Below are 24663 nucleotides of genomic sequence, written 5' to 3'. Positions count from 1 at the left end.
GAACAGTTTAGAAGACAGGCAATATTATTCAGAGAATCAAATGATGTAACTTACCAAGACTCCCGCAGTTGCTAAGCATCGTTTTAGCTATTACCAATGTAAATGCTCACCCCACAGCTGATAAATAGAAAGTTTTGAAACAAAACACTGCCATCTCATGCTAGTGTCAGCAGAAGCCTGACTAGAGGAATTGGCATCATAAAGGTAGCAGTTCCTTCTGTTATATGGAGCATTTCCCATCTGATGGCTAAAATACTATGTATGGGACAACAAGACCCAAGAAGTCTTCATGTGTGGGCATATTAGCTAATGTAGTATACTTTATTACGTTTTTCACACTGGTAACTTTTTTCAACACATTGTGTGGAACTTGATAATTTTCAAATGCAGACCAACTATTTTAAAAACTAACCCTACTCCCATTAAAGCTCAAGAAAACATGAGTAGCTTTTAAATGGTAGCCACTTATAACAAAACCAACAATAGCAAAACTGGAAATTAATAAAACAAACCACCTCAGAAAAAGGGACAACAAACTAACCTTCATGGACTTCTTCAAGCTTTGAAGAAAGATCACAGTTCCACACCTGCCTTCCAATTAGCACTCAGCACACAGCAAACACATTACTTCCCCAAACACCCACTTTCCCTCCCTTTTGGAAAGCAAAGAGGAAAAGAAAGCAGCTGACCTTCTGAACAGTAGTAGTGAGATCCAAGCATAACTGAATGATTCTGTTCTTCATTGATGAGAAGTCAGCAATACCAGTAAATGGGGTCCTGTAACAAGAGAAAATTCTTCTTAGTCTGAAGAGACAAGTCTTCTCCTGTTCTACCATAGCATTGAAGAACGGCATATAAGGATCAGAGCTGTGACTCTGACATCCACAGAAGTGCAAGGACAGTTTTATGATATAAATATTCCTGCTTCCGTATTTCCACTTCATCCTTGCACCAAAATAGTGTATGCCTAGCCCTGTGGCGAGCAGACATCAAAACCTGTAGAAAGCTTTTCAGTCAGTTTTCCAAACTACAGTTATCTCAGCTGCATGTCCACACTGACTCTGCTGTAGAAATCACAACCTTTGGTTTGCCAGTGCATAGTTTTCTACCTTCCAGTCTTTGATTACTGAACTCAGACCTGAGAGAATAATGAAGTGTGGGAGTTGAGAGAAAGTTCTATTAAATATATTCTTTTCATTCAGTGAAAAACACTGCACAAAGTTTACCTTGCGCAATAACTTCCTTCTAGAGAAAAAAAACGAACACACAAGTTCAGTAAGGCTCAATTTTCTAAGAGACTTATTATGGGTAAGCCAGATTTAGAGCCTACAGAGACCCACCTCAGACACTCCAGATAGCTTAAAGGGTTTGAAAGCTACCCACCTTGTTTGGAAGTGGAAAAGGCAGTTGTCTTGCTCACAGAGAGCTGAAGAAGAAATTTAGGGCAAGGTGCAAGCACCAAGGTGAAAGGAGAGGAGTAGGTGAGAGGCACAAGCTGTTAATGTCACCGTAGGGATATTCAAGAATAAAGGCTCTCTTTGCTGACAATCCTCATGCAGCTCTCCTTCTAACCTTCCTTCTCAGGAAAGCTGGCAAGGGTCTTGGGACTTCACGTCCATCTATTATCCTGTCCAGCACTACGGCCAGAACACTATCATTTCTGTTGCCTGTTCGCTTCCGCTGCGGCTGTCACAAAACAACTAACTCTTGCCAGGAAAATTAAAGAAAAAAAATATTCTCTCTTCTGCTCCTCTCTGTTTTTCAAATCACAGAGCTAAGGACAAAATTTCAGCAGAACATTAGATTTTTATTATTCCTATATATTTATTTAAGAAAAAATAAAAAAAGGACCTGCCAATGACAACTGATGTAGATGGTGAGAAGAGGAGAGGAGGAAGTCACGTATATGTGAAAATCTGGGACTGAAAACAAGTCATTTCCCCTGAACAGCAAAACTCATTACTTTTATAAATACTAGTTTGGATCCAATGTTACTAGTTTCATTGGTTTTGACAGAAATGGAAATGCAAGAGTAGATGTCCTAGGTAATTAAATTTGTCCACCAGAGATCTTCTGGAAAAATCAAAAAAAAAAGGTGACTGAAATCAAGAAGATCTTTACCACAAACATCTAGAACTTACTGCTATAATGAATTATTTCTCCTTGTAGGGTAAATGAAAATATAAGGCTTTTATTCTTACCTGTCCAACCACGCAAGCAAGGCTTTAGCAGCACCAATAAGCTCTACCACAGAAGTAAGGAATTCATTGGGGGGTTTTCGCGAGGTATTCCCATCATAAGTTGAACTTTTCCTACGGCTGCAGATGTAGTTTTGCAGATTGTTGGATGATGCTCGCAGCTTGAGAACCAAGTTCTTCATATTGTCTGTTTCAAGGCCATAGTTCTGCAAGAAATATTATGAAGTTCAATAAATCTCCCTATCAAGATCCTGCTATTTATTATATCCCACACTCCAAACTCAGACATATTGAAAGGTCTAAGGGTTTACCCTTTAAGTGGGGCGGGGGGGCAAAAAGGCAAGTTGAGATGTTTAAAAGTGATCTCATCAAGCATAATGTAGTTTACTCAAACATGTAGTTTGAATAACGGAGCTGCATTATTTTTGTTAAAGGATAATAAATGTTTTCTTTTTTTTTTTTTTAATGATGTGATACATAAACAGTGAAGGAACATTTCATTCACAACTATGGATAGTTTAAGCTGGCATGCGATAAAAACATCTACAGGAAGCAAATGTAACTTCATAGTTAGAAGATAGAATATATATTTCAATCATAAGTTTTCAGTAATGATGTTTCTTGATTATAACAGTGCAATTATTTACAAGTTTGAGGACTGCATTAACACTACGCTTAGGAATTGAATCCACAACATATTTTTCATTCAACACCATTCAAAAGTTTTGAAATGTAACAAATCTGCAAGTCCTGCCTGTAACTTCAACTTTACAGATTCAAATACAACCACACCACACTCCATAAGATTAAAATACAATTGTTCGAAGCAAAACATTAATTGTCTCATTCCAAACATGTCAGAAATGCTACACTATATATCTATTCCGAAGGCAACTCACTCAATTTTATAACAAGGATTTTTTTTCTTCTTGCTGTCAGTGTGCAGATGCATGAGTTACAAGCAATACTGGTTACCATTTGCTTTCGAGTTATCCTACAAAGGTGGGCATCCTCTGTGGGTATCTTCTGAAAGTTATGCCCCACACAATGCTCGGGTCTTTTAGACTAGATTCCTTCTTCCTTTCCTTCAGAAAGACTAAAGCAACTAAAGCAAACCTTAATGTCATTCAACTCCAAGCCTCTAGGAGTTCCCAACTCGTCCACCTAGGATCACATCACCACCCAGGCTGGTGGGAAGCTCAGAAGATCTCAGTCCAGCCTCCTGCTCACAAGAGGCTCAGCTGTGAGCTCAGACCAGGTTGCTATGGGCTTCATCCATATGAGCTTAAAAATTTCCAAGATCTGAGACTGCACAGACCTCCTGGGCCACCTGATCCATGGTCTGATTCTCCTCAGAGTGAGAAACTGTTTCCTTAAACCAGCTTGAATCTCATTTCAATTTTTTTTAATTTTAGATTAGGAAAGTTGAAAGAGACGAAACACAATCTTTGCTCAAAAATAGGCCAGTGGAAGGAGAAGTTTCAGCTACACAGCTGCCTTTAAAATACCCACCACCTCCTATAGAGAACATCCCAATGAAAGCAATTTACACGTTCCCCTCCTTCCCATGAGGCCTCTTGGCAAGGAAGCATTGTGAAAGTACAGCCAGGAGTAGGGGTCGAGAGGATATATCCAACAAAACAAAAAAAAAAAGACAATAACAACAACAATGTTGTTGCAACAGCAAAGGATATCCTTAAATTTTCCAGGATCACAGAGAGGGAAAGATTCAGATTAGTAAACAATGTTAAAGTACTTGCATACTGTCGTTTGTAAACTTTTAATTTTAATGAAATATACAAGACCATCCTTTAGGTGCATTTCTTGCAACCAGTTTCCCCAACAGTCTCTCATAAGCACATCACAGCCAAGATGTCCAGTCACTGCACTAAACTTTCCTACATCTCCCAGAGACTACCTATGGAGGGCACCTGAGATACCTAAATCACCAATTCATGCTCTAGGAAAAGTCATGACTAAAAATTGTGTCTATCTAGAACAGAACATTACAGCTCATCAGTACAGGGAACTGAATTCTCCAACTTCAGATCAGCCCGAGGAATGAACTTCTTAAGAACAAAGGGTCATCACAACCCAAACCACCTTTGTTCCAAAGGCATGCTGCTGTCCTGACCTGTTTTCTCTAATGCACAGAAAACATTTTGCTCCTTCACCAGATATAGCTTTGCCATAGCACACATCTTTCTTTTCACTGAAAGAGTGGGAAAACAAACAGTATTAACAGAATTTGTGTACTCTGGCTGTAATTCTATCCCAGTTGACACTATTCTTGACCGACTCGCACATAATCACCTATTTCTACTCCTTTGCTTGCAGTGCCTCTCTTGCTTGTCCAATCTGTTGGATTGTTGGTTTGAAGAACCAAACCATTTAAAAAAATATTCCCTTTTTTTTATTGTAGGGTGTTCTCAGCTGGTTTAGTTCCCTGAGGTAACTCACCTCAGGGTCATTTGAGTGCAAGCACAAAGAATAAATAACCGGGGGGGGGGGGGGGGGGGGGGGAGCACCTGACTTAAATTAATTTAAATTGTCACAGAGCTGGAGCCTCAATTCAGGACAGATAGGAATGCCGATAGTGTGGGCAGCACACCAAAAAGCCCATGAGCCCTCATAGTGACATACACTTCTACTGAAAAAACTCAGCAGGCTTTTCTGAAGCATTCTACAGAACTGAGGTTATAATATCTAACAGATTATGACTTAAGCAACCAGGAAGTTTTAGATGTTGCTCACAAACCACAGAACACGTTACATTTTCTTATCGCTCCAGAGTGAAAATATCAAAGTTACTTTCATCAAAACAGCAGCTGAAGCCAGCGGTCAAGAACACCTCATGTCAAACATTCCCAGCTCATTACTCATTAACCTGGGCAGCCCCACACAGCACTAGAGCAAGAGAGAGCGTGCACGTGTGCATGAGAGGGGCATGCGCACAAAAGCGCACCCTTTCCAAACTCCATTACACTTAATGAGAAATAGTACACTGACCAAATAATTGCTCAAGGTCAGGCTACTGAAATAAAAGAAAAAATAAAGCGTAGTTAACCGAAGTCAAAAGAGCACAGGAGTCGTGTCCCAGCTTGACTCGGGCTGACCTAGAGCTCGGCTATTGCCAAGGGGCACTATCACCTTCCCTTTCACAGCCATCCTCACATGCTGCAGTGTGAACAGCTGGCTCTGCTGGCTGATCCAACTGAAAACTAGCTCTGTGAAAAGAAATGAATAAAAATGGACTGAACGCCTGTTCAACAGCAGATTCAACTCACTGTATGCCTACATAAGCACTGGACTTAACTCAAGGTTACAGCCACCATTCTTGTTCTCTCCCTTTTAACAAAAATGTTTCCTAAAGAATCCTCCCGAGCCCCAAACTTCTTAATAAAAATTGAAGTTGAGACCTCTAGAAAATTGTAATCTTTTCAGGTGATGCATAGGTGTGGTGCTTTCGATAAGAAATAACCACGTGAGTCTTCAGGTATGTAAACTATTCAGCTTGGGATTTAAAGGGCAATTGTACTTTCCAGGTCAATTTTGGAACACCTTTTACAAGGATGACAGCAGTAAGATCTCTATAAAAATGCTATCCTGGAGTTACTTGGTACAATGACCTTGTTGTACAAGGTTATATTTTGATGCACTGCTAATGTGCTGGCATAATATTACTACTAGTAATATATATATATATATATATATATATATGTATAAGTTTTAAGCAATTAAAAAAAAATCTCTTCATTCTAACCTCAGGAAAAGTCAGCTGCTTTTTTGTTTCCAAACTCTACCATCATAGAGCGTAGTTAAAGATTCAGAAATCTAATCCAAATAATACATTAGAAGTGAATCTGTTCTCATATAATTTCCTGTTAATGCCTGCATTATTTTATATTTATTAAGCCCAAACAGGCAAGTCTACTCAACAGGGAATGATGAGTAAGCACTCAGATTCATAACCATTCTGTATGGTTTTGGTTCTACATATTTGACTGGGAAAGCTTATTTTCTGGATCCTTGCCCCTGCTGTTGTGGTTTTGCATGAGTTTAAAAAGCGCATTTATGTATGCTTGTTGCCCTTTCCCCAAACACTTCAGTCAACTAAGAAGTATCTTCCTCCCATCCCTTTTCTCACCCAAGCAAATATTGTCATCCAGAAAAGATGGAGGTACTCAAGTTGATGTGTTTGTGGTTTTCTTTGTTTATTCCACCCACCCATCCCCTCCAGGGAATTCAGTTTCTTTGATATATCCTCTAAATTCCCTAAATAGGATTTTTCTGAACAGGTGTTGAAGACGCTATCGCATCAGCTCAAGAGCAACAGAAATGCATGTTCACAAGAAACCTTCACCTTTTATCCTCTTTCTTAATGCCTCTTCAGTTGCTGCTTTGTTGCATCTGTTGGTGCTAAGGTAAGATCAGGAAACACTGCCTAACAACCAAAACAGCTAAGGAAGATTCACTTTTCTTTTAGCTATATTCATTCTGGAGTTTGTTTACCGCAGCAGTAAACATCGTAACTTCCAGACATTTTCAGTTTGACAGCGTAGAATTCACGCGCAAGAGGGCCCTATCCCTACAAAAATCTAAGAAAAAGTATATTTGGTGTCATTTCTCAAGGAACATACTACCTTCACACTGTATTTTTTCTCCATTAGCCTAACAAGGCTGGAAAGTTCTGTAAAACAAATGCTTGAAAAGAATTACCACAAGAGAAAGACGCTCCAAAGACAGCTACTTCACTGCCTTTGGAGACTCGAGTGTTCTTGCAGTGTGAGGGAACCAAAGCATCAATCTGAAGGAAGGTCAGCTGGAAACCCGCCAAGGCAAAACTAGACAAAGGGGTAAATTCTTCTCAAGAACTCCGGGACTGGGGAACCTCCGAAACAACACAGAATTTCTACCTATTGCCAAGAACAACAACTTGCAAAGCCTGACCTCAGGCCAGCCCAGTCAATGCCACATATCCACAGTATGAGTTAAAAGCGTAGTGGAAAAGTCACAAGGCAGGTTCTTCATAATGCCTTTGCTTCTTAATTCAAGTTCCCAAAAATTAGGGAAACGTCATCACATGTATGCAGACAAAAAAGAAAGCACTAGATCATAGCAGTACCTCAACCCATTTTCAAAGAACTAATACAGGTGGAACAGAGAAATCTCTGTTCTCTCACACAGAAAGAAAACAGACCAACACGGAAAACTGGCTGTCACCAGAATCCAAGACACACCACCCTCTTGGAAACAAAAATCAACACTGGACTTTCCACCACTATCCCAAAAACTTAAGGGAAGGGGCACGCAGAAGGTGAGAAAGGGCATAGATAAAATACAGGAATTCTTCCTCCACTTCTTAAAAGGGAACAAGGACATTTTGGCAATGCTATGTGAACTCTGTCTAATGCATTAACTTGAACTGCATTTCACAAAGGATTTCCAGAAACAACTTTGAGGTCAAAACTTTTGTCTACAAAGGAAATTAGAAGGAAATTGTAGGAGATAAAACACAGCTTTAGGTTCTGGCGGTGATCCAGCTTTGTTCATTTTATTCTAATATTTTAAGAAGTAAGGAAAAAAAGTGCCTTCAGGGGCTGCCACATCTAGTACTTTAGTCAAGACTGTATACAGTACACAGTACATTTACTAACTCGTCAGACCCCTCACTTGTCCAAGAGATTATCCCCTCCCACATGAACTGGATTTCAGGCTAATTCAGTTCCTCTATTAGATTTTCACCTTACAAGTTAAAAAAGGTGCTATATCAAATACTGAAACAAACAAAGAAGTTCTGCAAATGTAAAAGCAACTCTTTGGGAGTTTTCCTGAAACACTTCCCAAGAGTTTCAGATTATAAACAGCTATTTTATTAAACACGTTTCTTTGAGCCTGGACTACGCGATTTGTTCCTGATTATGGAGGACAAACAACCCCGGTAGCACCTCCCTGCAACCAATAATGCACGTGCCACACAGGCCATAAAGACTCTCCATTTTAAGAAGAGTATGCTGTGTGCTGCGAGCCTTGCCTAACGAATAGAAGACAGGCCAGCACTGGCCGAGGAATCGCAGGGCACCCTCTCCCAGCCCTCACGGCTGATCTCATTGTGTATAACTCTGGTGCTTGCTAACTGCATTACATCAAACACGTCTTCAAGACTGTGTCCAAAGTACTGCTTTTAAATAAATCCTGCACTGATGATGCTGCACAGCAAAACAATCTGAAATATATTAATTATTTTTGGAGTATGTTGCTTTAAAAGCATCTGCGCTTTCAGGGTAAAACAGAGGAACAACTTATGATCTGAATCCCATAAGTTGAACTCACACTGTAACTGAGTAATCAAAACATTCCTTATTTTAATAACATCTTCGTTTTGTATGGAGACTGAAAAATTTTGCTCTAAACTCATTTCAGCCGATGTGAGGAGCCATTAACAGCTGTCATTTCATTCCATCCTCTACAACAAATTCACCCTACTCGGTAACAATTTTAATCACTGTTCACTAACAGGACCCACATGACCTAAAAACGCAGCTCAGCCAACACGTCTCTTTAGAAGAGCAACTGAATCAGCACTGCCTCTTATCAGGAAAATGTTAGAGTTATTTACACAAAGTTTGTGAGAATTAAACAAATTCTTACAGTTTTCTTTTGCTATGATGTGCAACAGAAAGCAAGTGTGACAGGTATTCTGATTTCATTATTTGCCTTTGATATTCAGAAGAAAAGCACTTTAAGAAATTGTGTGTGTCTGTTCACCACTTAACTAACCAGTGCACACAGGAGATCCACAGCTTCTAAAACCAGTTCTTGGTGTCCGATCCGTGTGATACCCAAATCTTCAAGATCCTGGTGAGAGATCTGTAACAGCTGTTCACCATTTATCTTCTCCCGTTCGAACTTATGGACATACTGCTGCAGGCAATCATCCAGGCCTAACAAAGCACAAGAGAGAGAAAGAGTGTGAAGGGGACGTGACTATACTTTCTGTGTTTTCTTTCCCTTCCCCACCCCCTTAAAAAAAATACAAATGGTGCAAACAGAACTGCAGACAATACGTGGTGCCAAACCATGAAATAAATGAAAGAAACTTGCAGGGAGACTGAAGATTGGAAGTTGTACCACAACAGCGCAGCAATGCAGAGTGCAGGTTTTGTGGATGTTGGGGTCACCTGAGTCAAGGCGCAACCCATTTTGCTCTTTGTGGATCAGGATGAGGTAAGAACATCCCTTTGGTGTCAGCACACGCAAAGCTATCAGAAGTGCATAGACAGACTCAGCCCTCACAGTTACCCAAAACCCTGAAGAGCAACCACAACAACAACAAGAAATAACCAACCAAAATAAGTACAAGGCAAGGAAAGAGCTCGCCCAGAGCCCTAGCAAACAAAAAAGAGTAAAACCCCACAGTCCCCCATCCACTTAAATATAAAAGGGCTGAACGATGAGAGGAAAATGGAACAATCAAAGGCAAAGCAATCAAAACGATGTTTGGCTCAAGTCTCATTACTCCCTTGATTTATGAGCCCCTACAGCTTCCTGAATCAGCTGTTCTCGCCCCCTTGATAAGTTAGCAGCATACATCAGCAAGAAACTTATTTTTATAGTAATAAAGTATTTTTAAAGCATTTTAGAGCATTTTTGTCTGTCACACCAATATACTTGCTTTAAATTATGACTATATGATCCCATTTTCTACAGTATCTTTTCCCCTCTTTTGTTGCTTAAACTGATTAGAGAAAGGATTTTTCTGTTTCATTTGCTTTAATTAAACTTTGTGTTAATCCCTTTTTCTTCTGCTCCTTTTGTCTGTTCTTAAATATCTTGTGGGCGACACAAGCAGAAAACATTTGAAAGCACAGGAGAAAACATTTGGATGGATGTGTTATTTGAAAGATGCAATGCCCTTGATGTCCTATTCCACTACAACATATTAGCTAGAGCAAAAGGAACAGATTCAATTAGATTTGCTTTGTAGCAGTAAATCACATTCACTGAAAATAGTTAACACAAACAAAATTCAGATTACATACTTGGCATCTACTTTGTAGCATCCACAATAGCTATGCTGTTTGACAGTCCAGTTTTAAACATTTGAACTTGTCGGTGTAGAAAGGATGTTTATCCATTATGTTGGCTCACAAGGAAGCCACGGAGATGGACAGGATGTTGCCTGCTGCAGATGAGAAACACCAACAGCCCCCTGAACTACACAGAAACTGAGGACAGCGGACAAGCACTCAGTTCAAGTCGTCAAGCTGCAGTAGCAGCCTGGAAAAGAAGCACTCCCGGCACATGCCAAGAAAACCATCCAGACAAATCACCCGGGGGGGCTCCAGGACTCACACCATACGTGCTCGCTTCCTAACAGCAGCCCGAGCTGTCACTGCTGCCGTGCAATGCCTGCTCACAGGAGATCTGCAGATTACGAGCTCTCAGAGGCACAGGCTTACTTAGCACACATCACCTGCCTTTGTAACTCTCACCAAGAAATTAATAAGGACAGACAGCCTGGCACTTAAGTCACCCCTTTATAATATGACTTGTGCGAGCTGAATTTTTATTGCAACACATCAAAATCTGGCTGGACAAGCTCGACTCCTCCACGTGCAGAGCTACTCGTGTGTACAGCTTGATTTTTAAGCATAATTATGAATGTGAAATCCCACATGCAAGATGAGCACAGTCTCCCAGGGCTACAGTTGTTTGGGGCGCACTCTTTTTTCTTCCCATCTGTCTTGGCAAGGCCTCATAAATTTTGAAAATTGAGCCCAGTGTTCTGTTTCCCACAGGCACCAATTTCTCCCTTAGGCTATACAAACTCCTTTCCCAGGAAAAATAATAAAACGATCTGGCCTTCATTGTTTAACAATTTATTTTTTTAAAACAAATTCTCAACCGAGGCTGACATACAGAGCACATATTTGGCATTCCCAATTTTTAATGCTGTCTTGCAGACCACTGCTTCCCATCGCTTGCCATTAAAAGTCCCCGTTACATATTGCACAAACGCCTAAAACGAAACACTATTTAGCATGCAGTATTTTTGTATTTTTCAAGTTTCTTGGACACGTTGAAGCTTTTGCCTGCTATCCTTTGTGTGTGTTGACTAACTTTCTGGACCCTCATTCTGTGCTAAAACACGAGACTTGTATTTGTATATATCCCCCCCAAAAAAATACAACTGTGGTTTTCAGCTTGCCTGCGGTTTTCTGTTTTGTCTTTCTTTTAATTCATGCTTGTCTGTTCTTGAAGGTCTATTACATCTTGACCGGCTACTTCTAAAACACATTTTTAATAGGTGTACTTAATAACAATACTTCTCTGATCACACAATAGGACTATTTTGTAAAGTAAAATATTATAGAATCATACAAGTGTTAATTCAGAACGGTCAATACAGAGGCACAGCTGCTCAGACAGAAACATATTTAAGTGACCGAACCTATAAAAAGCAGGAAGCGAAGACAAACCCACACACTTACGGCAAGCATTCGCTAATGGTTTAAGATGATCTTACTAATATTAGTGTTACTACTACTTCTAAGAAACATATGGAAAAATCTTAAACATTTTAATTGAGATTAGAACCACATTTATAGCATACTGTTTAATTTTCTGTCATATGAATGTAATGTTTAAACACCACATGCAAACAAAAAAAATCCTATTTCCCCAAGAGGGAAAGGAGAAAGGAGGAAAAGTGACTCATAAAGCAGTTCCATAAAATAAGCTAAATAATATTTAAGTAAAGTTTAAAAGTCAGCATTGAAATGTCATTGGGAATCTAAAGGTACTGCTCATTGTTCCCTTCTTCCAGACATCTTAATTTTTTTTCCCTTATTTTCATTGTGAACTTTAGCATATCACTACCCATTAGTGAAATCTAGATATTTTTGAGAAACTTAGATGAATTATAAGCTACAGAAGCAGCCTACGTTACTTAGAAATACACTTTCCTAGTTGCCAGGTCTTTTTCAATAGGTATCTCATAACCGACAGGGACACCCAAGTTGCACAGGAAATTTCTACCTTCTTATATGTACAGAACTTACTGTTTGCTCATAGGTTATACAGACAAGGCAAACAAAAACCTGCTGTAAGTCAAGCTGCCTCACTTTGTAACAGTCCGGGGCATATTTGCTGGGAGATGAGTGGTTGGAAAGCTGCCTGGCCGAGAAGGACCTGGGAGTACTGGTTGATAGGCAGCTGAATATGAGCCAGCAGTGTGCTCAGGCGGCCGAGAAGGCCAACAGCATCCTGGCTTGTATAAGAAGCAGCGTGGCCAGCAGGTCTAGGGAGGTGATTGTCCCCCTGTACTCAGCTCTGGTGAGGCCGCACCTCGAGTACTGTGTTCAGTTTTGGGCCCCTCGCTACAGGAAGGACATGGAGGTGCTCGAGAGAGTCCAGAGAAGGGCGACAAAGCTGGTGAGGGGTCTGGAGAACAAGTCTTACGAGGAGCGGCTGAGGGAGCTGGGGTTGTTTAGCCTGGAGAAGAGGAAGCTCAGGGGAGACCTCATCGCTCTCTAGAGGTACCTTAAAGGAGGCTGTAGAGAGGTGGGGGTTGGTCTATTCTCCCACGTGCCTGGTGACAGGACGATGGGGAATGGGCGAAAGTTGCGCCAGGGGAGGTTTAGGTTGGATATTAGGAAGAACTTCTTTACTGAAAGGGTTGTTAGGCATTGGAATGGGCTGCCCAGGGAAGTGGTTGAGTCGCCATCCCTGGAGGTCTTTAAGACGTTTAGATGTAGTCCTTAGTGATATGGTTTAGTGGAGGTTTTGTTAGTGTTAGGACAGAGGTTGGACTAGATGATCTTGGAGGTCTTTTCCAACCTAGACGATTCTGTGATATTCTGAAATGTCATCAATAAGGTGGCTGAGAAATAAATTCAGCTAGTTCAGCAGTGTAAATTCAGACATATCCAAATAAATCAGTGCAACATTAGCAGGCTCAAGCAGAAAAATAGGTTTTAGTATTTCCACAAAAATACAATTAAGACTGACATTGGAAAGACATCTACATTCTCCTTTACCCACTCAAAAGCCCTGCTGTTGTCTAAACTATTCATTTTATGCTCTACATATGTTTAAAAAGCATGTCTCAACCGCACGTGAGAAATCTTTGTATCATTTGATGCACATAAATGAACACCATACATGAAAGATAGCATCCTTCCTATTTAGGAAGGGATGCTAGAGAATGAGGGCAGACGAAAATAGAAATACCAGCTGCAATAGTACCCACATTTTACCATAACAGTAGCAGTGATTTTGACTCAAAAGGAAAAAAAGAAAAAGTACAATACAATGGTATTTGTATCTTGAAAACCCTTTCAGGAAGAGGACTGTAATTTGCACAAAACTCCCTCCCAAATTTTGGCAGGTGTAGAGGTGTGCAATAGATCCTAAGAACTGTCTAGACTTTTCTGTCTAAAATAACCTTCTACCACCATGCAAAGCATCCCAGAAGATATTCAATACCTTGCATTCATGCAAAAACATTAGAACAGGACTTACACTTACAGATTTGCACCGATAGCAATCTCAGTCTGTTTCCAAGACTAAGAAAGTTATTTTGAATAAGAATTGAGGGGAAAAAATAACCTTGAGGAGGATAAAAAGGGGGGCTTGGGTCCAAGCCATAACTATCAGTTCACTATTCAGAGAGAATTAACATTTCTACTGTTGATAGAAATCAGCCATTCAGCAGTGACATATCTGATTACCAAAATACTACAGACACTACTAGTACAGTCATTGAGTAGTTTCATGCTTTTACTCAACTTCTGTGCTGGACATCAGCAACAAGTTTACCTACAATAAGTCAATAAAACCAGTTAACTAATGTATTATGGCCACAGGCCAAAAAACAGCTGACCCTCCTTTTCTCTTCTTTCTTCCCTCCATCCCACTCTCTCTTACTTTCTTCTCTGGTAGGACTATGGACAGTCAATATACTTAAACATGACTTGGGGGAGAGGAGGTGCTGATAGACTGGGCAAGGGGATGGATAAGGAGGGGGAAGAGAAGGGAAGTAAAACCTGGAAGGTGACTGCGATCATTTGCTCTAAGTTCATGAACTTGAATAGATTCTCAGGGTAACTCAAAATGTGAAAGCTGACATAAGGGAGCTGGCAGAACACAAGCCACTTGAACAGAGGAAGGACACGACCTTCCCCTCCACACAGCACCACAATGCCAATCATCACTCATCACCTGAAGGAAATACAGCCTCATTACTGTGAATATGTACTCAATCCCTTGTTTGCTGTGTGACTCTACCAAATTGACAGCAGCTTATGTCCCAGCATAGCTGTAGGGTTCAGCTATGCCCCTCAGCCCATTGAGGGGCTCCCAAGGACCTTGGATAGCAGCCTAGGTGGGACTGCCAAAATCTTTTTTTGCCCCATCCCTTTACTTAAAGATAAAAAAACAAGTGTTGTAAGAAACTGACCTTTCCCAATAAGAAAGTCACTCTCATTCTAGTTCTCCCCCTTCAGGGTCTCCTCAGTTGCTAACTTTGGTCTCAAAAGACTCCTTGCACACACCAATCCATGCTCTCTAGCTTTGAAAGGCCATCAATTCTATGAGAATCTTTGGCGTACCCCATGAAACATGCCATTATATCATCATTTATATTCCACTTCCTTTTATTACTTACTGTGACAGCTTCCTTCCTTCATTTCCTTCACCTATTTCCATGACTGGAATTAAAGAAAAAGTAGAAGGGGAAATCAAGTCAGCAAATGAACATTAGAAAGAGGAAAGAACCAATTCATCATAAGCACATCAACCAGCACCTGAGAAGGCAGATAAAATTAAGGAAAAAGAGTCTGCAGGACAACTGTGAAAAGCTAAAGTAGCTCAGTGAAACAGGTACAGAGTAAAGAGGAACAAACTGAAAAGAAGCTCCAGGAGAAAGAAAACAGACAACACACAGTTTTCTTTAATATTAAATTTGTTCAATGTAGTGGGAACACTGTTTCACTGTAACACTGTGGGTGCCATTTTCCTCTGCAGACAAACAGAGCCAGTGGTAACTTTAACAAGGAGTTCAAGGTCCTTTAAAACAATGATAAAAGATAAACCTAGAGCAGGCAACGGAAACTTAATTTGATAATAAATTGAGCCCTAGGTAAGACCTGACTTTCTAGGATCCATATCCCTGGATTGTTTCTCAGCTATCATGAATGTTTTAGCATTTATCTTTCCACAGGTTTTCAAAACAAAAGTCTAGTTATCATTTGGTGTGAGCCATTTACAGGGGACAGAGCTCAAACACCTCAGTTTACCAAGAAAAAAAAAAAAAAGGCCTTCATGAGAGATTTGGAATACTGTCTAGTGTACAAAGGTAAAAGAACCTCCTCTTCCAATTTTTAATCCAAATAGCTTCACAACCACTCATAGCACTATCACCATCGAAAGTATCAATGACTTAGGAAAAGAAGCAACACCAGAACTGAAGAGCAAGAACAGCTTATTACCAGCATCACATCTCCTGCATAAAATAGCTCATCTATAAAGTAAATTCTCCTTACATAGCCAGTTGAAAGTACCTCTTCCACATTTCTGTTTAACCACCTGCATCCTAACCAAGCAGGAATGCCCAATACCTCACCAGGAGTTAGGCCTAGTTTTGCTGGGCACAGACATTGCCTAGAGCAGTGAGAATGGTTCAAAAGCTTCCTGCCCCTTCCCTCCCATTAAGCGGGGATGGAGCCAGATGAATTGCTGGCCTCTCCCCACCAGCAGGGATGCAAAGGGCAACGCTATCACGAAGGTCACACCAGGACAGAAGAAAGGGCAAAGCCTTCAGCTTTGATAATGAATGCCTTACTGTCCCCTCTATAATCCCCTATGACTGACAGTTGCACAGAAAGACTTCTGCAACATGTTCCTATTGTATTTCCAACTAACATATTTGGCATATAAAAAGACTACTTATACATGCGTTCATATCATCTCGAAATAAATCCATTCATTAGATTCCAATCCATCCATAAATCCCTGGGCGTCTCTTGAATCCAAAACTGAAAGCTCCGCCTTGTAATAGAAGAACTCATGATTAAATTTGGGTTGTAAACCATCCTGACCAGGACTGTAGAGACTGTTTTTAACCTTCAGTCACTCCAGTACAGATTATAATCTCAGAAAACAGAGTAGAAGGCCTATCAATACTATTTTCAGTCCTCTCTACAAAGTTAACAATTGAGACCATCCCAGCAGTCCCCATTATCATGCTCCAGACTGTACACTGAAGCACAACTACATGCTTCAACGCTTCACATGATAGATAGATAGATAGATAAAGGAAGAATGAAAATTGCTTTTGTCCACACACCTGCTGAACCCTTCAAAGTACTCTAGCAAGTTTGCAAAGCAAGACCTCTCTCTACAAAAAAAAAAAAAAACAAAAACACACGAACAAAGAAAGAAAAGAGTAACCTACTTAGAATTCCTTCACAAAATATTTTCAGGAATTTAAGCAGACATAGGTAAGAGCAGGGTCTTTAGAGAAGAAAAAATAGTAGGGAGGAGAAGGATACGATAAATATAATAAAGGGCTATAAAAAAACACAAATGGCAGAGTAATACAAAGGAGACCTGACTGTACATTGTCTCTTCTAGTACAGGAGTTAGGGAAAGCAAACGAAGCTAGCACATAACAGGCCCAAACAAGCCATGAAGAGTGATTCTTCATACAGCAGCATGCAGTGAATGATCAAAATCCACATGGGTTCAGGGGAAGGTGAACAGGTGCATGACAGAAAATGCCACAGAAATCATGTCTGACTCTGAAAGAGAAACAGTTGAAGGCTGGAGGGAGACTACTGAGGGGAATACACACTACATCTTTCCTACAATCCTCCTAAATACATCCCTTTCTGGCAAAGGCACAAGATGGGATACTGAGCTAGACAGAACAGGACTTCCACAGCTGTGCTACGTGCAGCACCAAATGTAAGTGGCAGCTTGCTTTTAATTACTTCTACCCAAAGGCTTAAGAAAATTGTTATGTCTTCACTATTCAAAGCCACTACTCACGTTAGTATTTACAGTAACAGTGGCATAAGATTTTCCCCAAAGTGCAAAAACTCTCAAAAACAGAGAAGCAGAAGAATCAAAAAAAGGGGCTAAACACCTATAACTGAATTGTGATATCAACTTCACCCAAAGTTATATGCAAAGCTTTTACACCATTTTTTTTGTTTGTTTTGTTTGTTTGTTTGTTTAAGAAAAGAAACCCAAGTAATACTAGGACAAAGACCACAGAGAATCTTATGGGTTGTAATCCATCTTGAGACATTAACAGTGAGGAGGGAATGGCAAGAGTGAATCAGTTTAGAAATTGTTGAAAATGAGTGAACTTGCACCAGGACTGCAAAAACCTATTTCACCTGAGTGGATGGTACCAAACAATAAACTGAGGTAAAGGCAATTCTGTAGTAAATGAGAACTCTGAAGGTGGTCTTTACTTGCAAAGGTATCTCAGCTAAAACTCAAAGCTGAGTTTTCTTTCTTTTTAATGACTTTTTTTCAGCGAACTCATGAAAAAACTGAGGTGAGGGGAGAGAGAGTTATTTCTACTATTTTCCTTTGGGGTCTTCTTATTATGACATAGTTTTAAGGATTCAAATTAAAGACAAAATTAAAATGGAACACTATAGAAACTGAACAGTGAGTTGTGCTGGCACGCCATGTTTTTTAAAAAAAAATTAAAAATCCATACATCCAGGCACAGCATGATGAAATACAGGTTTAACCAGAAAAAATCTCTTTATAAAAGAGATAAAAGCGTGAAGACATAAGCCAATCATGTCATACTTTAATACACTGAAAAATAAATCACTATGCCACAACCACAGACAGAGAGGAATTACAGGCTTTTTCAATTTGGCAAGCCATTCCCTCTAGACACGAAGTAGACAATACCAAGAAAAAAAAATCTTTTGCACTATATTCCCATCCATTTGAATGCAGATGGGTCAGAATACACAGTCATGTTTTCCACCAGCAGAGCTCGACTGGACGTCTGCATGCAGCTGTGGGTCCTTGTTGCACATACTAGGCCCCAGCCTGGACAGGCTTTACTGAATCACGCTAATCTCTGTGACTTTTTAGATAACGCAACTGACTTCACCTCTGAAATTTTGAGGTGACTGAAAGAAAGAAGGAAGAGATGAGAGACCCTCTTGTTAAGGACTCAGCCCTAGGCAGCCAGGCTCTACAGCGCAACAGCAAATGCTCATCTGAGCATTAGTCTGAAGGCAAGCTAAGGGAGTTGGGGTTGTTCAGCCTGGAGAAGAGAAGGCTCCAGTCAGACCTTACAGCGGCCTTACAGTGCCTAACAGGGGCCTACAGGAAAGCTGGGGAGGGACTCTTTGTCAGGGAGTGGAGCAATAGGGCAAGGGGGAATGGCTTTAAACTAAAAGAGCATAGGTTTAGATTAGATATTAGGAGGAAATTCTTCACTCAGAGGGTGGTGAGGCACTGGCACAAGCTGCCCAGAGAAGCTGTGGATGCCCCATCCCTGGAGGTGCTCAAGGCCAGGCTGGATGGGGCCTTGGGCAACCTGGTCTGGTGGGATGTGTCCCTGCCCATGGCTGGGGTGCTGGAGTTAGATGGTCTTTAAGGTCCTTTCCAATTGAAACCATTCCACGACTCTACTATCTTGAGGAAATGTGTTTCCAGGAAGGAAGAATGGGAACCACAACCAAGGGCTCACATTCAGACCTCAAACAGCTGGCAGCATCTCAGCTCTAACTCTTCATTAATCCCAACTACCACCAGAAGAGAACTATTGACCGGAAAATGTTGGATGAAGAATGAACAACAAAGAAAAAACGTTATGTACATACACCATTTTTTTTCTGCTCACTTCAGTGTATATTTTCTGCCTGCATCAACGCTTCATGTCTGCAAAGTTTCGTGTGATGAAGTAGCTTCACACAATACATCTCATGCTTTGGTTTTCTTTTTTAAGAATCAAACTACATCACTTGCTGACCAGCTACATTTGGCAAAAGCAATCTTTCTGTGCTATAACAGATTTTGTTTGGCAAACCACATAAATCAGATGAAAGCAGAGCATATCCATATGTTCTCTGCAGATAGACCTGGCACTCTAAGTTTCAACAAAATATGCTGTGAAAGCCAACATTCAGCAAATGCATGCAAAACACATTAAAATAGAGACCATACCTGCCCTGGACAGACAAACCCAAATAGTTTCCTAGCCAACACCACAAGATGTCTTCAGGGACACTGCTGACAACATTCTTCCTGACTTCACAGTAAAAACAATATCCTACTTGTGGCAAGATGCAACTCACATTTGTTCCTTGGGTATAATACATTACAGCACGAGCAAGGCAACACAAATCAAATAAAACAGCAGTATGCTGTAGCTGTAACAAGACACTTCTAGAGCTTTTACTTAATCAACGTTTATTGCTCAAGTAGCAACTAAGAACTACAATAAACTCCAAACTGAAACAAGATTTGCCCAATATAGCAATACATGCAAACATGTGCCTGTTTGTTTGTTGGTTGCACTTAAAATAGCTGCAATTAAATGGGTTTAGAATGGCTCTCCACTGAAATAGAAGCAGTCCCAACAAGTACAACCAAATTTTGTTGCCTCTTCCCATCAAGGTTTTAGTATTATATCTAGCAATCAACTTATCCTCCCAGAAAAATGATTTTAAACCCACAGAGCTTAAATATGAGGGCTTGGCATATTGTAGTAGACTACTGCAATTGCAGAAAAATTCACACGTAATTGTTACTAAAAACTACTATTCTCATACAATTTCAGTTCAACTCCTCTGACAGCAATCACGTCCAGTGAACGTACCTTACTGTTTGTAACAACCTCATAAAACCATTTTCCTTGTAAATACATGATTGACAGTGTCTGCAAATATGAAGCTTTTAGTGTGGTAAAGAACAATCACTCAATGAGGCTTTAAAGTCACGTGCATGCATTAGTGGAGGCAAGAAAGCTGACTCTAAATGGCTGTGCCGAGTGATAGATGCAGCAGGATTTAAGAGATCTAAAACCGGTGTCAGATCCTTCCCACACCCTTGAAAATTCTTTTATCCTATTTTGTTGCTTACAACTGACGTCCACGACTAATCTAAAAGTGTTGTTTAAATATGGCATCAATGAGAGGTACTTAATTTATTTACACCAGTTTAGAATAGTTTCATTAATTCCACTCAAGCTGCGAGTTAGAACTGTTCCACGTACATCAGGATAAACAAATGCATCTTACAAGCTATTGATGACATAAAACATCGTCCTCACGTACTCTATCAGAGCTTTGGCAATGAAATATTCACTGAGGTTAAAATGTGGGGACTCTGTTCCACCCAGGACTTGAAAAAACTTATCTGGATGCTCAAAAGTTGTTCCCCAATACACCCGGACTCACAGAACCACTAAATCTTCCTCCAGCAGGAAACAAAAGCAAGCGATTGAAGCAAAAGCAAGAAGTGGAGGAAACTCACTGACGGTTCCAGGATGCCTTTTTCTCACCCCAGTAAGGCCCGTTTTGGTTTGCTATTTCTTCATATTAAGTACACTTCAAAACATGCTGGCCAACACATTTTAAATTATATTCCAATGTGAATTTACAACTTCTGTAAATCGGGGTAAGTCTGCTGCTTGCTTCCACTGAAAAATTGTTCATTCTATTGATCCAAATAACAGTTTTGTCTAGGAATAGTATGGTTTGGTCAGGAATGAAAGCAGAGTGGTATGTGACCACTGAGAGCTGCAGTTAAAAACCTACAGATGAGATCTTCGTCCATCCCTCCACACAGCACTAGGCTTTGTAGGGAATCAATCTACTTCACTGCATGCTCCCCCCAAACACAGAATATTTGGGATGACTATCTCAAAAATGACCCACCAATAACATCCCACAGCATTTGGCTCTTCTGCAGCTAGGTGGCAACAATAACTGAGGCAAGAGACCCATCACCATTTCGGCATCTGATCCAACTGCCTGACTCACTTTCTTGGTCAGAAGGCCACACAAGAGAGGACAACCTGACCTCACCAAATTGATTTCATCGAACCCAGCATTGCTCATCTGTCAAAGCCCTGAATCATGCCACATCAGACCCGCAACACCACTCACCACCAGACCCTGTTGCGGACCCCACATACAGGGAGGTGCATTTCCTCACACCCATTACAACTCCAAAAGGAAGCTTGAAAGAAATCTTATGTCTGCTACTGACAGATACAGATGTTTTCCACTAAATCAATGCAACCACAAAGAAATAAATTTCTCAGAATTTTCCAACTCGCACAACCATGTTGATTTTTTTTCCCCACATTTTGTTTTGGTTTTATACCACTACTCTAAGACACTTTACACAGGAGAACTTGTACTCAAAACAAGCCTTTAAATACTTTACCATTTCACTTACAGAAGTATAATTGCATTGAACCTAAAACACGGTCCCAGTGCTAGCTGTAAAGCCTTCCACAAGATTACAGGAACCAGATTTCTTTTTTAATGGAAACAATTTAATTTTGTTTTATTGTTTTAGTGAAATTCGTATTGTAGCTTCACCCACAGCAGGAATATGGAATCATTTATGCCCCCAGAGGCAAAGGGCTCTGGAAGCTGTGGAAATCACAGAATTAGAACAGTCTGTAAGTCGTGTTGCATAGCTGAAGACTGCCTAGCTAGTCTCAGCATTTCCCATTGCCCATCCCACCCCTCTCTCCAACATCCTTGATCTTCTTGTTTCTCATAGAAAGTCAAACTAGGGGTGATGAGTGGCCCCACCAGGTGGTCTGGCCACGTTTGAGCATCTTCTGGGAGGCATGGCAGTGGACCAGAAAAATGCTGCAGACAGCAGGCTAGAAAAGCTCTGTATTGTGGGACAAAAACCACCACCCCCAAGACACAAGTGCACAGCCTGGCAGCGAGTGACAGAGTGCAAGGCACAGGTTTTAGGAAATATATGGGTACCGTACAAGAGGAACCAGTAACGTGCTGCAGGACTGCATCTGGCACCACGGACTTGATGAATATAAGAAGGCACATTAACAGCTGGAGGGATGTTGGACAAGGGGCAATGCATGCCATAAGACATAGGAGACTGTGAGAAGTACAGTGTGGTGCGGGATTTGGGGGAACATGGCTAACACTGCAATGCACAGCCCTGGAAGGTACAGCTGACAATCCTTTAAGTACTACGGCAGGGGAAAGAGAGGGGAAGGAGACGGGACACAGACAGACAGGGTCTCTGCAGAGCTGGTGCTTGACAAATCAAGAAGTCCTTCCTGTATGACACTACTCTCACCCTGTCCTCAGATACAAAACACAGAAGTCACACTAAGTACATTTACTGCCTACGTGTATCAAAGCTGGCTGTGCTGCATCACATCAGCATCTCAGTTTGCTGGTCAGACCGGTCTTTTGGGACCCAGATGTTACCATCTGTGATTTTGTGTAATATCACTTCAAGTGAAGCAACATTTCACTCCTCGTCGAGGGGTATGTCCTTCAGCAGATTGCTCCCCGTCTTTCACAAGATCTCCGTGCTCCAGTTTTCCAAGAAATACGTATGAAGTTAAACTTACCAAGAGGCACTTCCTTACTACTGTACTTTTCTAGCTCGCCTCACTTTGTTCTTAATATGCTTTAATGTCATTCACAGCTAATTTTAAAAATAATCTTCACAACAGCACGAGAGATGGGAGCTCCTGTACAATTTAAAAGTCGTTCCCCTGACAAATTCCTGCAATCTCAATCGTACGTTACTGTTGTTAATGGTTTAACATTATACCAGCACCATCCCAAGACAAAACTTCAATGCGTCAAAAATTCAAAACTGTCTGAAAGAGGAAAAAAGTTCCTGCTTCACGGGGAAGAAGAGTTAACTCAGTAAAATGTAACTACCTGCGTTTCAACCTGCATCACTTTTTGCCTGCTGACACTACAAAGCAATGCTTCTTCAGCTCATTACTATCACACATTTAACAATTCTCTTTGTCTACATGGCATCAGTGATTTCTCATATATAGTAAATATTTCCTCATACTGAGTTTTTTTCTATGCCAGTATCCATTATTAATATTGCCACTATGACACTTAAAAAAAAAAAACAAAAAGAAATGTTACTCTTGAAGTATCAAAATATCTTTTTCTTCATATGTTAACTTTTTTTTTTTAATTGGGCTTTCTTTCCTATAAAATAAGTTAATCAATTTTCCCAAAAAAATCACCTACCTGTCTCTCACCCTCCTTTGAACAGCCACTGTGCACACCACTGTGAACAGCCTGGCTCTGTTTTCTTGATAGCCTCCTAAAAGTTACTGGTGGGGCTGTTGCTAGATCCTGTACACCAGAAATCAACCCTCCTACTGATCAAATCAGTCCAGCTCACTGGACCACCTCTCAAGAAGTGCTCCAGCCCTGGGCCACCCTGATGGTCCTGTGCTGAGCGTTCTCCTTGTCAGCTACGTTTTTCCTAGGGGGAAGTGTGGAAAAGACAAAAACTGGACTCAGTATTTAAATGCATTTAACAAAGTACTGAATAGAAGCTGACAGCCATTTTGTTTCCCCCCAACTTTCTGGCTACACTACTATTTGTAACAAGCCCTCATTGCTGCCCCTTTTGATTCCCCCTGCTGCCAAAGCAGACTGCAGGCTTATGCTCTGGTCTCTGTCTTCCAGGGTTCCCTTGGTCTTCTCCACAGAGCTGCTCCCATTAGCACCCAGCTTATATTGTTGCCTGGCCAGGGACAGGACTCTGCATTTGTCCTCACAAAATTTCATCAGGATCCTGTCAGCCCTTTCCTCCCAACCGTCCATGTTTTTCTGAATATCAACCGTGCCCTTGAGTGTACATCATCTCCTCCACCGCACTGACAGAAATGTTAGTCAGGTCCCAGGACAGACCCTGTCGGTACCTAACTTGTTACCAGCCGCCAGGTAGACTACAGTTCACTAATTAAAATCCTCCTAACCTACCATCCAGCAATTACTTTTTACAGATGTTGCTGTAAGACTGAAAGGTTGGGACTTGGATACTGTGGGAGATAGTGCTGAAAGCCTTGCTAAAGCCAAGGTAAATGATGCTGCTCTCCTACCCTCCACAACTTGAGTGATTTTATCACAAAAGGCAGTCGAGCTAGCCAGGTATAATATACCCTTGTCAGTAAATCCACGCTGATTATTCCCAGTCATTACCTTGTCCTTGTGTACCGATCCCTATTCCAAGACAAGCTGATTTTTTCCCAAAAAAATCACCTACCCATTTCAGATTGAGTTGAGCACAAGTCGGACAACTGAAAGGACAAACTGTTACATAAAATCAACACTTAGAAGAGGCAAGAATAGGCAGATACTTCCTAAAAGCTGACAATGCACCCATGGAGAAAGTGTCTATTAACCCAGTGGCTGATGCACCTTGTAAGTAGTGCATT

At 40.8% G+C, this 24663-nt stretch overlaps 1 protein-coding gene across 4 annotated transcripts in view; it reads right to left on the bottom strand.

The window, feature by feature from the left end:
- The window catches only part of CNKSR3 (CNKSR family member 3), a 60062-nt gene that overhangs the window by 17263 nt on the left and 18136 nt on the right, over positions 1-24663 (bottom strand). For 2 of the 4 annotated variants that reach the window (XM_040551358.1, XM_040551360.1), the window contains exons 2-4: positions 8979-9142; positions 2202-2404; positions 690-777 (exon numbers count right to left, since the gene is read on the bottom strand). In XM_040551358.1, coding sequence (XP_040407292.1) covers positions 690-777; positions 2202-2404; positions 8979-9142 — 455 coding nt within the window. Of the gene's footprint in view, positions 1-689; positions 778-2201; positions 2405-8978; positions 9143-14868; positions 14912-24663 lie in introns of those variants that run through there. The other 2 variants (XM_040551359.1, XM_040551361.1) reach the window with 2 other exon arrangements.

The sequence above is a fragment of the Cygnus olor genome, chromosome 3, assembly GCF_009769625.2.
Source record: "Cygnus olor isolate bCygOlo1 chromosome 3, bCygOlo1.pri.v2, whole genome shotgun sequence".
Taxonomy (NCBI): domain Eukaryota; kingdom Metazoa; phylum Chordata; class Aves; order Anseriformes; family Anatidae; genus Cygnus; species Cygnus olor.
The sequence above is the reverse complement of the archived record's forward strand: the minus strand, read 5'-3'. Positions and strand labels throughout refer to the sequence as shown.